We start from the raw sequence: 17,487 nt of genomic DNA on the forward strand, positions 1-17,487 counted from the left end.
ATATTCACAATTACATTCCATTTATTATTTACAGCCGTGGTCTAATAATGGATAAAATAATTATTTAATGCTGGACACAAACAGCAAAAAAGCATGATGATTATTATTATAAAAATATATGCGAAACCGGTTTGATAACTTCACACCTACTTGAAAGGTGAAAAAAAGGGAATACAATAACTGAGCACACTGTTGCATAGTATATACAATGCGAGTAGCCTATATACTTGTTTGCTGCATTTCTGGTAGAGTATGTCTGCAGTTGTATCGATAAATCTGCTTATATCTGCGTGCGCGTTTATCAGCCTTTTTTATCAATGGCACTCATTTATTGTTTACTATATATTTAAATCGCATATACACACATTCATCATGAAAGATATATTGTAAAACAAAATCATGTTTGCTTTAGCAATAGAAACAATATTGTTTTAGGCTAACCCTATTAATAATTATTCACTTTTGAATTATTTGTTACCATTCTTTTTATTTACTATAGGGGCAGTTGTATTATGCTTTCTCTGGAGAATAAACAAACCTGGTAGATTGTCTTGAAAGCCTTGGAGCAACATGAAACGCAAAACGCTGCCTTTTGTAAAGTGAAAGGTTTACGCACGGCGCAGAACAGCTTTATTTCAGTCATAAATTCACAAATCACATTCCAGCTATTATATCCAGCCATGTTCATAATAATTTTTAAATAAATATTCAATGCTGGACACAAAGAGCAAAAAACATGAAAATTACCATAAGAAACCCTTTGGTGGTTTCTAGAAAGTTTGTGTGTTCTTCCTCACAAGTACAAATTACTTCCTAACTGGAATTTTATCTAAATTTAATGCATTTGAAATTCTCTATAGTAACATAAAGTCAGCTCAGACAATTCCGCTAATCATCATTTATAGACCTCCAGGGCCGTACTCTGTATTTCTCTGTGAATTTGCAGATTTCCCTTCAAACCTTGTCGTTTCCGTAGACAAAGCGTTAATTGCTGGAGATTTTAATATTCATTTTGAGAATCCAGAAGACCCCCTGAGAACAGCATTTATGTCCATACTGGACTCAGTAGGAGTAAATCAGTGTGTAGTAGGACCCACTCATAAAGCAGGTCACACTTTGGACTTAATATTATCCTTCGGGTTAAGTATAAGAAACATAATTACAATTCCACGGTCTGAAGTTATATCAAATCACTGTCTTGTCTCAATTAAAGTGTCTCATAGTAATAATGTACGCACAGCACCGCGCTACCGCCTTAAACGTACATTCACATCAAATACCACACAGAGCTTTATCGATAATCTTCCAGAGTTATCAACTTTGATTGGATCGCCATTTGATTCTACAGAACTCGATCAAGAGACTGAATATCTAGAGTCAACACTTCGTTATAGCTTAGATAATGTAGCTCCAGTTAAAAGAAAAATGATTAGAGATAAGAAACTCGCTCCTTGGTATAACGATCACACACGCACTCTAAAACAAACCGCTCGGAAATTAGGAAGCAAATGGCGTCAAACTAAATTGTTAGTTTTCCAAATAGCATGGAAGAAGAGCATCCTGAACTATAGAAGAGCTCTCAGTGTTGCTAGGTCAATGTATATCTCCACTCTTATAGAAAATAACAAAAATAATCCTAGATTTTTATTTAATACCATAGCTAAATTAACTAAAAACAAGACCACTGCAGAAATCTCCACAACAGCATACAGTAGTGAGGATTTCATAAACTTTTTCAATAACAAAATCATAAATATTAGGCAAAAAATTCAGGCTTTGAAACCAGACAATTTAAGTGATACAGATGATAAATTAATCACATCAGAACCTAGAATACTTTACTCCCCTTGAAGTGAGAGTACTAATTTTACTCATCTCCTTTTCAAAATAGTCAACCTGTGAATTAGATCCTATACCGACACATTTTCTCAAGCAGATAGTTCCAGCAATAACAGAACTCCTGTTAAAAGTAATTAACTGTTCACTCAGCAGTGGTTATGTTCCTAAATCCCTTAAATAAGCAGTTATTAAACCACTAATCAAAAAACCTGACCTAGACCCCTGTCAGCTTTCCACTTACAGGCCGATATCAAACCTCCCCTTTATCTCTAAAATTCATGCGTACCGAGTATCATGTATTACGCATGCACTTCTTGATTTGACATAGGGCGTCACGTGATCACAACTGAGCCAATGGTTTTTCTCTCTTGCGCTGCAGAATTGGGGGTAATCATCTCCCCTGCTCTCTCTTAGTGTGCGTATTTCACCGGTATAATCAACATTCCTGCACATGTTTACTGTTTACTATAACACTGTGCCAACGTGTGTGCGTGTAAAATCTTTTATTTTGTATTTGTATGCGTGTTTGTACAGCGCGCCTGTACTGTTTATTATAACACGTGTGCGTGCGTTTAGAGGGGTTAAAGATCCATTTTCTCTCTCCCTCTCTGTATTAGCCTGCACTTTGTCACTGAACACCCCCGCTTTCACACACACACACACACACACACACACACAATCTCTAATGGAAACACTGCTCTGTCGCGATTCTTTTCAAAGGTAACGTGAAGGTTAAATTTTTTTTTATTATTTTACAGCAGTGATTGTTAGTATGTGCTCACACGAGTGTCATTAACAATGTTCCTTGTTTTTCTGATAAAACCGTCTTTCCGTTAAGGTGTGTGTGTGTGTGTGTGTGTGTGTGTGTGTGTGTGTGAAAAACTCAAATAAGAGAGGTAAAGGTGTTACTGTGTAAGACGAGAAGAGGGAGAGGGAGGTCTAATATTTTGACATTTTTTAAAGGGTAGGGTGCAGGTTAATTTGTTACATTTTTGCTTTATATTTTTTATCAATTATTTTATGTATTATGGGAAAATTTGCTTTAAATATGAGCCCACTTCCGGACTGAATTATGCTCAAAATCCAAGTTCCAACTGTATCTCGATTATCCTTAAGAATTTAGATTAATATCTTAGCAAATATTCTGTGGACTGATGTGACAAAAGTTGTAATTTTTGGAAGATGTGCTTCCCCTGTTACTTCTGGCATAAAATTACCAGTTTCAATAACATGATGGTGGTAGAGTGATGGTCCAGAAAACTTTGGTATATAGGTCTGGACGACTCTGCATAATTTATAGGGTTATTTAATTCATTTCATTAATTCTGAGCGCTTTCATTAAATCCTGTCTGGCCATCAGGTCATGACCTTAAGCTCACTTGCGATATGCAGCATGACAATGATCCGAAACATCCACCTCTGAATGGCTCAAATACCACCAAATCAAGGTTTTGGAGTGGTCTAGTCAAAGTCCGAACTTAAATTTGACAGATATCCTTGAATAGGCTGTTCATGGTCGAAAACGCTTCAGTGTGGCTGAATTAAAACAACTGTGTAAAAAATAGTGGGGGCCACAGTTATGTAAGAGTCTCTTTGCCAGTTATTACAAACACTTGATTAAATGTATTGCTACCAAGAGTGGCACAACCAGTTATTAGGTTTAATTCAATTTTATTTGTATAGCGCTTTTAACAATCGTCATTTTTGCAAACAGCTTTATAGAATCAAATTCTGGAAATTAATATGAAATGTAAGAGAAAATATATTTAAATCAAAATGATCAGATTGTCCCTGATGAGCAAGCCAAGGGTGATGGTGGAAAGGACAACTCAACAGGAAACTCATCCTCATTTGGGTGATAACGAATAGCAGGAACTGTTTTGCGTTCATACTGTGTGTTTAGGTGGCTGTGTGTTTAGGTGTGCTCTCGATTTAGTAATCCATTTACATGTTCCCCCATGACAGCTCCTGAGTGCAATAAGTTTTCAAAAGCACAAAAGTATACTGTACACAATCAGCTGTCTCTTTATCTCTCACCAAACATCCTAATGATTCTAACTAATCTGAAGTCAATGCAGCACGTTCCATGAAACGCCATGCTGCTAAATCATCCGTCCTCACCCCCTGAACCTATCAGCAGCAACTGACATGGGAAACCACACGATTATCTTGTCTCTTGTCTCCTTAACACTAGAAGCGCCGAGTCCCGATCATTTGACTGGCTTACTATCGCACATACTATCTATGAGTCATTTAGTGTGTATATGTAACGATCTCCGGTTTCATTCCATATATGCAGTTTATATATATATATATATATATATATATATATATACACACACACACCTAAAGGATTATTAGAAACACCATACTAATACGATTTTTGACCCCCTTTCGCCTTTAGAACTGCCTTAGTTCTACGTGGCATTAATTCAACAAGGTGCTGAAAGCATTCTTTGGAAATGTTGGCCCATATTGATAAGACAGCATCTTGCATTTGATGGAGATTTGTGGGATGCACATCCAGGGCATGAAGCTCCCATTTCACCACATCCCAAAGATGCTCTATTGGGTTGAGATCTGGTAACTGTGGGGGCCATTTTAGTACAGAACTCAATGTCATGTCTAAGAAACCAATTTGAAATGATTCGAGCTTTGTCACGTGGTGCATAATCTTGCTGGAAGTAGCCATCAGAGGATGGGTACATGGTGGTCATAAAGGGTTGGATATGGTCAGAAACAATGCTCAGGTAGCCTTTGGCATTTAAACAATGCCCAATTGGCACTAAGGGGCCTAAAGTGTGCCAAGAAAAAATCCCCCACACCATTACACCACCACCAGCCTGCACAGTGGTAACAAGGCATGATGGATCCATGTTCTCATTCTGTTTACGCTAAATTCTGACTCTACCATTTCAATGTCTCAACAGAAATCGAGACTCATCAGACCAGGCAACATTTTTCCAGTCTTTAACTGTCCAATTTTGGTGAGCTCGTGCAAATTGTAGCCTCTTTTTCCTATTTGTAGTGGAGATGAGTCGTATGCTTCACAAATGCTTTGCTGCATTCCTTAGTTGGAGTGGTTATTTCAGTCAAAGTTGCTCTTCTATCAACTAAAACCTAATCTTGGCAAAACACAACTGCTGCTCATCCCAGGTGATACATCCCCATCAGGATCTTATGATCTCCTTGAACAACACTCAGACCACCTCAACAGTAACTGCCCGCAACTCTTGACCATCAACCATCCTTTTCCCCTCAAATCGCTAAACTTACTCACTCACTCTTATTGGTTTCTTTCTAATTTGTACATTTCTCCTCACACAGGCCACTCAGGCGGCTTGTTCAGTCCCTTTATTTTAAGTTATTTAAAGTTTATTATTTCAAGTGGACTACTGCAATTTACCCCTGGCAGTTATGCCTCTGTGCACCATTCGATCTCTGCAGCTTATCCAAAATGCAGCTGCATGTCTTGTTTTCAACCTTTCTAAGTTTGCTAACACCATCATACTTCTCCCCCTTTCCACATTACCTTGTGGAATTATGGAAAGTAACAAAGAAATCTATTTAAGTTGAACTGAAGGGTGCTCCAAGAACCCTTCTTTTTTAAATGGAGAACATAAGGAATGTGTGGGAGTCAAATGTTTTGAGACAACTGCTATACCATAAGGTTACTAACCCACCATTAGTCTGACTAGGCTCGGCTATCTGTCCTGTGTAGCAAGATTAAGTACTATGAAATGATCTATTTTTGTGTCAATAAGCCCTAGGGTTTGGTCTGCAAATGTCCGTTTTAAAAAAGAAGGTTATGATAAAGATAGTTTAATAAAAACAATAGGGTTGTAAGCACTAAGTGCTTGGCTCCATATTAAAACAAAAACTAAACATACAGACAATAGCATTGTGTTAGATCATTTTGTATAAACCTGTTGAAATAATTTAAGCTTAGTAAGTTTTTACCTGACAGCTGCCATTTTGAATATTTCTGTAGTAGCTCAATGAGCTCAGAGCCATACTTCTCTAGTTTGTCCTCAGTCACACCATCTATCTGCAGCAGCACCTCAGGATCAGCAGAAAGAGTTTCTGCACCACAAAATAAAATTTATTTAAATTAAATAAAATAATTACTTTTAATGCATACATTTAGAAATTACAATTAACTTTCATACAATGTTGATACTACTTCAAATTCATACTATCTATCTATCTATCTATCTATCTATCTATCTATCTATAAAGACAATCTAAAGTTTGTTAGATGACACTTGAACAGACCTCCCTATAACATACAAGAATAAAAAGAAAATAAGATGTATTAAAATACTCAAAAAAAAACAAACAAAAAAAAACACTAGACACCTGCTCAAGAGAAGTGGGAGAACAGGCATTGAAGATCTTAGAACAAATAATATAACCCCCCCTTTTTTTTAAATAGCATTTAAAAGGTCATCAAATAGGTGTATGAACCTAAATAAAACTGGGGGATGTGATTTATTAAAAGAAAAGATGTTTCAAGATGAAAGTTTCAAGATGAAACTTTTACAGAAATGTAATTATTTGTCTTATTATTATAATCTCCTCAGTCTTATGTGACCAATCAAAACTTAATGTGACCATCACCAGTTGAGCTGCTCGATTATAAAAAAAAAAATCATGACTACGATTATTACAATTATTTCTCAAAATTATATAAGAACAAAATTACAAGATGAGAAAACAACTTTTGTTTCTTTTGACTGTCTTAAGTAGACTTTAATTTTTTAGATGGAAAAGTAAGATATTTACAGACAGCAAGTGTTAAGACAATTTAATTGTTAATGCAGAGCACAAAATTAAAAATGTTAAAGTTAAAAATATATATTATTATTATTATCATTATACACATATACAAACTCACCCGCAATCTTTTTCAAAGTCGCTGTTGAGAAGATATTGTAGTAATGAAGACCAAACACTTTGCCAAGCTTTTTGCATAGCTCGTTAAGTTCTTCCAGACACTTCTTCACCATTTCCTCCCTCTCAGAGACACTCTTGGCAACAGTGGCTTTGTGTTTTCTAATGCTAGAGGCACTCTCAGTCTCATGAAAATTCACCTGCAATTAACACAAGATCTTTTATTAACTGACCTCAATAAAAGCTAGTAATATTACAACCACTCCCAGAGTACATACTAAAGATAAGAAGGGCCAAACCTGAATGATGCCACGGAGGACATCCATTGCCTTAAGGCCAACTGATATGTAAGCCACAGCTTGTCCATTATTAGTAATGTATAGGTCCTCCATAAGAATGTGGTCCAGCACTAATTTTTTAAAGAGCCTTTCAGCGTTGTGTTTGGAGTACGCTGCTCCAATCCCATACATGCCAGATTTGATTCGAGCACATTTTAAGCCTGTAAAGAGTTTACTGTCAAGATCTGTTATACATAGAATTTCACTGCAATTAAAAAACTCTTAGCACACTCTTACCCAGAAATATATCAACCAACATGTTCAAAGTGAGTCTGTTTTGCTGAAAAGATCTGGCACGTTTGCTGCCAACCTTCTCACAATTTTCCTGTACAAACTGCACAATCTTCTTCACATCCTCAGTCACATTTCTTGCTTTGTATTGCTTAACGTAATAAGAAGAAGAGAAAAAGAGGATGTAAGACACAAAAAAAGCTAATTATTTGTAGAAAAAAAACCTTTTCCCCCTTTGGGTCCCTTATTCCTATCAAGGTACAGTATATTGCAAAAAAGTATTCGCTCGCCTGCCTTCACATGCATATGAACTTAAGTACCAATTTTTAATCCATAGGGTTTAATATGATGTTGGCCCAACCCTTGCAGCTCTAACAGCTCCCAACTCTTCTGGGAAGGCTTTTCAAAGGTTTAGGAGAGTTTATGGGAATTTGTGATCATTCTTTGTAAGGTCAAACACTAATGTTGGACAAAAAGGCCTGGCTCGCAGTCACCGCTCTAATTCATCCCAAAGGTCAACGTGGAGGTCAGGACTCTGCAGGCCAGTCAAGTACTTCCACACCAAAATCGCTCATCCATGTCTTTATAAACACTGGTGCGCAGTTATGTTGGAACAGGAAAAGGCCATGCCCAAACTGTTTCCACAAAGTGGCACATTTTTTTGTCCAAAATTTCTGGGTATGCTGACGCATTAAGAGATCCTTTCACTGAAATTTAGGGGTTAAGCTCATCTCCTGAAAAACAACCCCACATTATAATCCTTTCTCCAACAAACTTTACAAAAATTAAGTCTGACAAGTACCGTTCTCCTGGCAACTACCAAAGCCAGACTCATCCACCGGATTGCCACACAGAAAAGCGCAATTTGTCACTCCAGAAAACACGTCTTCACTACTCTAGGTCCAGTGGCGGCATGCTTTACACTACTGCATCCTTTACACTTGGTGATGTAAACCCATTCCATGAAACTTTCCAAACAGTGTTCTTGAGCTAATCTGAAGGCCACATGATTTTGATTGTGTGAAGCTGCTTTGTGACAATGTCGCAACAACTTCTTTGTCTTTCGTCTGTTCTCTTTCAGAGGTCGCCACAGCGAATCATCTAACTTCATGTCCTCTCTCACTGCATCCATAAATCGCCTCTTTGGTCTGCCTCTAGACCTCCTGCCTGGCAGTTCCAACCTCAGCATCCTTCTACCATCTTCCTTTCATTCTCGCTGATACTCTTTTATCGCACAACACACCTGACACTTTTCTCCACCCATTCCAACCTGCCTGTACCAGCCTTTTCACCTAATTCCACACTCTCCAAAACAATTATATAAAATTGATTTGACATGAACTTCTGCGATCTGTAGCTAATGACTGTGCAAAAAGTTGGCAACCTTTGTGCTGATTTTACGTGGCCTAACACTTACAGTTACTAACAGTTGACTGTGGAATATTTAGTAGTCAGGAAAGTTCACGACTGGACTTACTGCACTGGTGGCATTCTATCACATTACCACGCTAGAATTCATTGAGCTTCTGAGAATGATCCATTCTTTCACAAATGTTTGTAAAAACAGTCTGCATGCCTATGTGCTTGATTTTATACACCTGTAACAATGGACATGATTGCAACCCCTGAATTTATCTATTTGGATGGGTAAGTGAATACTTTTGGCAATAAAGTGTATATTTAAAATTGATTAGAAACATGGAAAAATCTTTAAGATATTAAGTAAACTAAGCCTCATTGCTAGATAACTAGATAACTTATTTAAGCGACTTACATGTGGTTGAGCACAGTTGTCACACATGACCTCTGGATGCTGCTTGCAGAACGCCGCATTAAATTTGTGCTCCCCGAAGTAGGCAAGAAGCTGAATCCTCCTACACTCCGTCAAATTTTCACAGAAATGTACCATGCTGTGCAGATTGTTTATGTGAGTAGCTTTGGAATGGTGGTTGCCTTCTTTGTCCACTGAAATAGCATTATGAAACCATTATTATTGTTTTAAAATGACAACTGATTTTAAGAATCTGTAACAATTCATTGTTATGCTGATTACACACAAGTATACGTTTCAGCAAAACCAGATGAGAAAAACCAGCTTACTAAAGTTGAGCAATGTGTCTCAGTCTCTGTGTTTAAGTCCAGGCTAAAAACCTATTTATTTAGCCAAGCATTTTTATAAATAGATTTGCCTTAGGTAAAGGAGCAGATCTGGGGGAATCATGGACGTAGAGTATTAGGTGAACTGGTATGTTTAGATGCTGTCTTCCTCACTCTCATTGATCACTCAGGCTTGTGGACGGTGAGGTGATTGGATGCTTTACATCTCTGGAAGCCCTCATGTCTGTGTTTCCTTCTGGCTCTCCCTTTTTAGTTATGCTGTCATAGTTAGTCCTGCCGGAGTCTCTGCTTGCACTTTGCACTAAATATACATTCACCTTTTACATTGTTCGACTGTGACCATACCTAATTGTTATTTCTCCATCTCTTTTGCTCTCTCCTTTTCTGCTCTCTTCTCTCTCTCTCCTTTTTCCTGTACCTATCTCTCTGTCGAGCTATACATGTCGCTCCTAAGCTGCCAGTGATCCAGACCCTCGCTGGACCTCTTCAACTCATCCTGGAGTCCTGCTTCTGGTTGGAGATCTCATCACATGGATGCCCCCGTGTGGTCTGCCTGGAATGCGTGTGGTGACTGGGGTTGGTTCCACTTTTCCATGAAAGTGGTCCTGTCCTCGACTGATGCAGACAGCTGTTCTCTGAGGACCTGTGAGTCGCTCAATAGTTCTGGACTGGAATTTCTCACAGTCTACCTGAGCCTCCAGGAACAAACTGGACTTTAATCTTACACATCTCCTCTTATACTGAACTTCCAGTCTCGCATATTATTCTGCACATCAATCCCTGCTATCTGTTTTCACCCAGTTGAGGATGGGTTCCCTGTTGAGTCTGGTTCCTCTCAAGGTTTCTTCCTATTACCATCTCAGGGAGTTTTTCCTTGCCACTGTCGCCATCGTCCTAGGCTTGCTCATCAGGGACAATCATATAATTTTGATTCATACACATTCACATTTCATACAAACTTAATTATTTTGATTGTGTAAAGCTGCTTTGTGATGATGTAAATCATTAAAAGCGATATACAAATAAAATTTAATTGAATTGTCAGTATGTAATTATAATATTACAGTGGGTTATACTACAACAAAATTTCTCAATCTGTAAGGTCAGAAAGTGTGAATTAATTTTATATATTAGTTCTTGTTGGAACAATTGATTTATAAAAATAAAGATTTATAAATCTTTATTAATCAACTTTATTGATCACAGCTGTTTGTGTGCTCTTCTATGGCTCTTCAGTGGAAGTTTACTTGGGTGCACATGCTAACACATGCTGGTGAAGTGAACTGCAAAACAACTTAGTGTTTTTTTTTTTCCTGAACTGTGTTATTTTTATTTCAATAATGTTAGTAATTTCCTTTTTTTATGTTAGTAATTTTTTAATTCTATGCTATCAACTGAGTTAGAACTAATGCAAATCAGCAGGGCTACAAAAATTTGCCTGGTTACAACAAGAATATGGTTCAATTTGTTGCTGCACATCAATGTGGAAAGGGTAATAAAACTATTTCCAACTAATTTGGAGTTTAACATTCTACAGTGAGAAAGATGCTACAAGCCTTACTAAGAATGTTAAAAGTTCAAGTCCATGACGGCACATTTAGAAGAAGATTAAACAAGTATGGGTATTGTTTGGAAGGGTTGGCAGGAGAAAGCCTTTTCTGTTTAAAAAAAAATGGAAGCACAAGTGAGGATCACAAAACTGCATCGGAATAAACCACAGGAAAGAACTACCTGCTAAAAAGAAAAGCATGTAGGTCTAATGATTTGGGCTGTATGTAAAAAAATAAAATATTTATTAAGATTATGGAAGTAGCTCACGTATTATACAAAAATATACTGTAGTGCACAAGATACTAATATTTACAGTTATAGTCAATATTTTTCAGTGTGAAAATGAATGTATAAAATGTCTAAAGTCACCGGTTTCAATGAATTAGTCTGGGAGCATGATGATAGAAAATGTCTTTGTTATAGCTGTCCTGATGGTGAATAATCCGAATTTCTGAAAATCCTTAACAAATCAGTTTACAGTCCAAGAAAGTGGAAAACAGCTGACAATACCAGTAAAACCTTGCATTGAGTAACTACAGTTGCAGTCAAGTAAAGTCAAATTGCATGTGCGTGCATGCATGCAACACGTCCTACTCAATTACCACCATCCTCTTTATCCTCCTCTCCTTTCGGGGTTGATTCGTTTCAAAGGTAAAGTGCAGGTTAATTAGTTTTATTTTTACTTTGAATTTTTTATATTGTATTACAAAACCTATGAATTTTTTTATGAATACATTTGGGTTGTGGAACAAAATCATTGGAGTTTCCATTATTTTTATGGGGAAATTTGTTTCAAGATAAAATTGCATTCGGGAATCTCCTAGTTTAAGGGTACAGAGAAAACATTTCACAGTGGTTACAGTTTTTGTACAGTTTTATATATATATATATATATATATATATATATATATATATATATATTTATATATTTATTTATTTATATTTATATATATATATATATATAAATATATAAAATCATATTTAATAATATATATATATATATATATATATATTATTTGGATTTTTACAACATTATTGTTAAAATACACAGTCCTGAAAAAGGGACGTTCTTTTTTTGCTGAGTATATATATACACACATACATACATACATACATACATACATACACACACACACACACACACACACGTACACATGTACACATGTACACAGTTACACATATACATACACACATGATTTGTTATGGAAGACATGGATGTTTAAATAGCGGCTTTCAGCTCTTCTGCATTGTCCGGTTTCATGTCTCATTTTTTTCTTGGCAATCCCAGTAATCAATCAGTCATTGAACCAGGTTTTGGTGCTTTTGGCAGTGTGGACAGGTGCTTAGCCATGCTGGAAAATGAAGTCAGCAAAATCTTCTGGTAGACGGCTGCGTTGACCCCAGACTTAAAAAGCACGTGACAAGGTATTATGGCTTAATTAGCCGATTAAAGTAGGACACTTTGAGGCTAGAATATTGAATCTTTTCACAATATTCTAATTTTCTGAAATTGTGGATTTGCATCCATGCATGAGTTCTTATGAGCTGTAAGCCATAATCATCTCAATTATGACAAATCATAGCTTAAACTATCTTTCTTTGCATGTAATGAATCTCTCATATATTAGTTTTACTATTTTAAATTGCACTACTGAAATAAATGAACTTTTGCATGATATTAAAATTTTTCGAGTTTCACATATTATACACACACACACACACACACACACATTATATACACTACTCACAATATGTTAGGGATATTGTGAGAGACTTAGTGGACTTAGTATACACAGTGTTTGTTTCACTTCAGACATTTTTGGGAAGACAACCATTTTCAATGTGGCATTAATTTCAACATTCTGTGGGTATAAAAAGCTGGTATTGTCAGTAAGTCATTCAAAGTTAATCATTTAAATAACTATAAACACACGAAGTCACTTAACGGACGAGCACCGCCACCTGGCCATGGCGCGCCTTTGGGTCGGTGACAGGCAGTCAGATGTTGCTCGTGAACTTGGTGCGTCTCAAAGTGTCATCAGCAGACTTGCATCAAGACACATAACTACTGGCAGAGTTCACACAGACCCAGGAGTGGAGCCCCACGAGTGACATACCGCAACGATGACCAGTAAGCTAAGGACCTTTGCACTAAGACATCATTATGCAACTGCCACACAGCTGCAGGCCATTTACTAGATGTGAGGTGTACTAGGTTTTCCAGACAAACCATTCGCAACCGACTCCACCACTTTGGCTTGAATGCCAGACAACCATTGCAGGTGACTCCACTGACACCAAGACACCGCCGTGAACATTTGCAGTGGGCACAAGACCATGTGACCTGGACAATGCAGCAGTGGTCTACCGTCCTGTGCACAGAAATGATTGACGTCAGCGCTGCTGGAAAAGGCGAGGTCAACATGGTCCCCAGGGTTTGCTTTGGTGGAGGAGGTGCAACAGTCTGGGCAGGCATCACCAGTTAGCGCAAAACAGATTTGGTTATTGTACATGGCTCAGTCACTGCACGTTCTTACCTCAGAGACATCATAGAACCCATCATCATCCCCCAATTCCGCCAGCACACCCTCAACTTTCTTTTTCATGGATGGAAATGCTCCACCACATCATGGCAGAATTGTCTCAGCTCGACTTCAGGAAGTTGAAATGCCTCATATGGTATGGCAATCAATGTAAACTCCATAGAGCACGTCTGGGACCAGTTAAAGCAGAGACTGGATGATCATACCCCACCCCACGTGACCTGGCAGAATTGCGTGTAGCACTTGTTTTGAGGAAATGTGTTCCACTCTTCAACAACCTCATGAGGCTAGTGAGGAGTATGAGATGTCCCTGTCAAGCTGGCATTGGCAATTGGTGGAAACACCCGCTACTGACATTGTAAATTTTTGTTATTTGGGGCTATACCTGTTATCGTCGAAATTTTTGGGGTAATAAATATTAAACTAATGAAAATGGTGTTACTTCTTATACATTATTAGTTATATCAAAGGGAACTTTTACTCATTTTATTCAAATTCAGAGTAAATAGGAAAAGCACTCATGAAAATAACAATATCCCTAACTTATTGTGAGTAGTACATATATATATATATACACACACACACACACGCGTGCGCACATATACATGCATATACACACACAGGTGTATCACAATAAATTAGAATAGGAAATCTACTAGGAAAGTAGCTTCTTGTTTTTGTATCGTTGCCGCGAAAGTTTCGCATTTGTATCAGCGTTTAAATTTAATAGCTTTTCCGTTTATACAATAATAATATTAACAGCAACTATTTTTGTTACGTTTTTCATACTATTGGGCTTTGCCTTTTTTCCGTTTTTTAGAGAATGCGCGAGTATCTTCGTCCAACAACAACAAACGGAATTCAGCTCCAAACAACTAAACTCCAAATCAGGTACTTTATCATGTCTACCATTCAGCTCGTTCAGTGTGTGGAGTGCAAGATGTTTAGATTTTCTTCCTCTGTCGTTAATGGTAATTTTACTTGTAATAGGTGTGTGTTAGTTAGCACTCTGACGGAGAAGATATCAGCGTTAGAAGAGCGCATCCAGACTTCAGAGAGGGTTAGAGAGTGTGAGAGCAGCGTTATTGCCGTTGCGGAATGTCTGGGTGCCGCAGGCGGAAATAACCAGCCCCCGACTCCGGCATTAGAGCCCTCACAGCGGGGCGAGTGGGTGACGACTCGGCGGCATACTCTTTCAGCCAAAGCTAACGCTAAGGTTGCCCCCTGGAGCACACCTCTTCTGCACTTCACGTGTCCAACAGGTTTGCTCTCCTCAGTGATGCACCCAGTGAGAAACCTAGAAGAGCTCTGGTTATAGAACACTCTATACTAAGACATGTAAAATTAGCTAGGCCTTTAGGGGCGCCAGCAGCAGTGGTTAGGTGTATCCCAGGAGCCAGAGCACCGCTAATAGCAGGTAATCTTGAGGCTCTAGGACAGCAAAGGTTCTCTAAGATAGTGGTACATGCTGGAGCGAACGATATACGCCTTCGTTAGTCAGAGGTTAGCAAGAATAATTTCACTGAGGTGTTTAAACAAGCGAAGGCGATGTCCGATGAAGTAATATGCTCTGGTCCCATCCCAATGAGACGTGGCGACATAGCTTACAGCAGGTTGTGGTCACTGAACCGCTGGATGTCCAGGTGTTGCTCCGAAAACAACGTGGGCTTTATAGACAATTGGAAGACCTTTGAGGGCAAAGCTGGCCTGTTAAATATTAGATCTAACGTATCTAAAGCAGTAATTGTTAATGAAATTATCACAGATCAGGAATTTGAAATTCTCTGTTTAACTAAAACCTGGATTAAACAGGACGAGTATGTAGCTTAAAATTAAGCTAGTCCTCCAGGATATAGCTACATACACCAGCCTCGGTAAAGGAGGAGGTGTCGCAATTATTTACAGTGATAATCTGACTATCGTACAAAAACACGGACACAAATTAAACTCATTTGAAGTTCTCTATAGTAACATAAGTGTAGCTTCAAATATAAAGTCAGCTCAGTCAATCCCGATAATCATTATTTACAGACCTCCAGGGCCGTATTCTGAATTTCTTTGTGAATTTGCAGATTTCCTCTCAAACCTAGTCATTTCTGTAGACAAATCATTAATTGCTGGATATTTTAATATTCATTTTGAGAATTCAGAAGACCCTCTGCGTAGAGCATTTATGTCCATACTGGACTCAGTAGGAGTAAATCAGTGTGTAGTAGGACCCACTCATAAAGCAGGTCACACTTTAGGTTTAATAATATCTTTCGGACGATGTTCCGTTATACCTTAGACATGAATGTAGCTCCAGTTAAAATAAGAATTATTAGAGATAAGAAACTCGATCCTTGGTATAACGACCACGCACGCACTTTAAAACAGACAGCTCGGAAATTAGAACGTAAATGGCGTCAAACTAAATATTAGTATTTTAAATAGCATGGAAGGAGAGCATCCTGAACTATAGAAAAGCTCTTAGTGTAGCTAGATCAGTGGTTCTCAAAGTGTGGGGCGCGCCCCACTAGTGGGGAATACAGACATGACAGGTGGGGCGCAGTGAACGGGAGGGAATTAGTGGCACGGTAATTCCAGAGGAACAAAATATAAGGAAACATTCGGTATTATATATGTAATTTCATTTATTTCAATGTGTATGCTGATGTTTCTGTATTTTTGTTAGGCAGTACTAGTCTGGCATTTCTAGTTTCTAGTGCGGCAACAAAGTTACTTTTTGATCCTTCAGGCGCTGAACAGAAGGGAAGATCAATATCGTTCTACGCTTTTTGTTGGTGTGCGGCGTTTTGCGATGATCCCTAAATCATTCGTTGCGCCGTAGAGAATAATGGTGTTTATGCTTTTAAACATGTATAATTTAAGGCGGATGTAGCTTAAAGACAATGTAGAGAGGAAATATATCTGGGTATCTTATTCGCGGGTTTATTTACGCAGCTATTGAATTCGGAGATGCGAATATAAAACTAACTTTACCACGGACACAAACAGGTGTTATGCGCTAAAATGCCCCCCCAACACACACATAATCTCTATCAAATATTATATTAGGACATGCATTCAAAGGTTTATTATTATCAAATATATTATTAACCCTAGGCACGTGACAGCCGTCGAGACGATTAATACAAATCCCCCAAAATGATTATTTTATGGCACATTTATTTTGCAGGGGTTTATCAGTGTACAAATAACAAATTGTTTATCACAAATAACACTTAATAAATATTGTTTGTGGGTGAAAAATTATAGGAAACGATTTTTATTATAAAATAAGCAATATAAAAATATACATGTTGTATATGAAAAAAATATATAATTTATATATTTTTCCCCTATACAATTTTTTTTTATATTGCTTATTTTATAATTAAATTCGTTTGTTATAATTTGTAATTTGTACACCACAAACCTATGAATTAATTTTCGAATATATTATTTGAAAAAGTTTAATGGGGGACGGGGGGGCATTTCAGAGCATAACACCAGGTCAGTAGCGTACTAGTGAGGATAATAACGTCTATGGATACATTTGTTACATGGACCTCAAAAAAGCAGGTAATTTAGCCGAAAGAAAAACATGATGAGGCCTATGTTGCACTTGGATTCATGGTGGGGATGGTGGGGGCAGAGGAGAGACCCGTGTGTGTTTTGTGTCTTAAACCGCTGGCAGCAGACAGCATGAGACCCAACAAATTAGGAAGACACTTAGAGACAACACACCCCAGTCACGTTAATATGCCACTCAACTTCTTTGAAAGAAAGCTCTAGATAAGTGACGAAGTAAGCCTGTTATAACATCTGCACATGTATTTTATCTGTTTTGAACTTGGTGTTATTTGATCTTATTGGTTTAGAACTTGATATTTCAATAAACAGTAAACTTGGCCGTTTTCGTTATCATTTTGTAGACAAGTGGGGCTTGAAAATTCGCCCACCCCCTTTAGTAGGGAATGACAGAAAATGTT

The 17,487-nt window shown here is 37.7% G+C and overlaps 1 protein-coding gene across 3 annotated transcripts in view; it reads right to left on the reverse strand.

The window, feature by feature from the left end:
• The window catches only part of blm (BLM RecQ like helicase), a 58,603-nt gene that overhangs the window by 8,024 nt on the left and 33,092 nt on the right, over positions 1–17,487 (reverse strand). For all 3 annotated transcript variants that reach the window (XM_053499792.1, XM_053499793.1, XM_053499791.1), the window contains 5 exons: positions 9,076–9,266; positions 7,308–7,452; positions 7,032–7,231; positions 6,737–6,932; positions 5,800–5,922 (listed from right to left, as the gene is read on the reverse strand). In XM_053499792.1, coding sequence (XP_053355767.1) covers positions 5,800–5,922; positions 6,737–6,932; positions 7,032–7,231; positions 7,308–7,452; positions 9,076–9,266 — 855 coding nt within the window. The remainder of the gene's footprint in view (positions 1–5,799; positions 5,923–6,736; positions 6,933–7,031; positions 7,232–7,307; positions 7,453–9,075; positions 9,267–17,487) is intronic.

This window comes from Clarias gariepinus, chromosome 7 (genome assembly GCF_024256425.1).
Source record: "Clarias gariepinus isolate MV-2021 ecotype Netherlands chromosome 7, CGAR_prim_01v2, whole genome shotgun sequence".
Taxonomy (NCBI): domain Eukaryota; kingdom Metazoa; phylum Chordata; class Actinopteri; order Siluriformes; family Clariidae; genus Clarias; species Clarias gariepinus.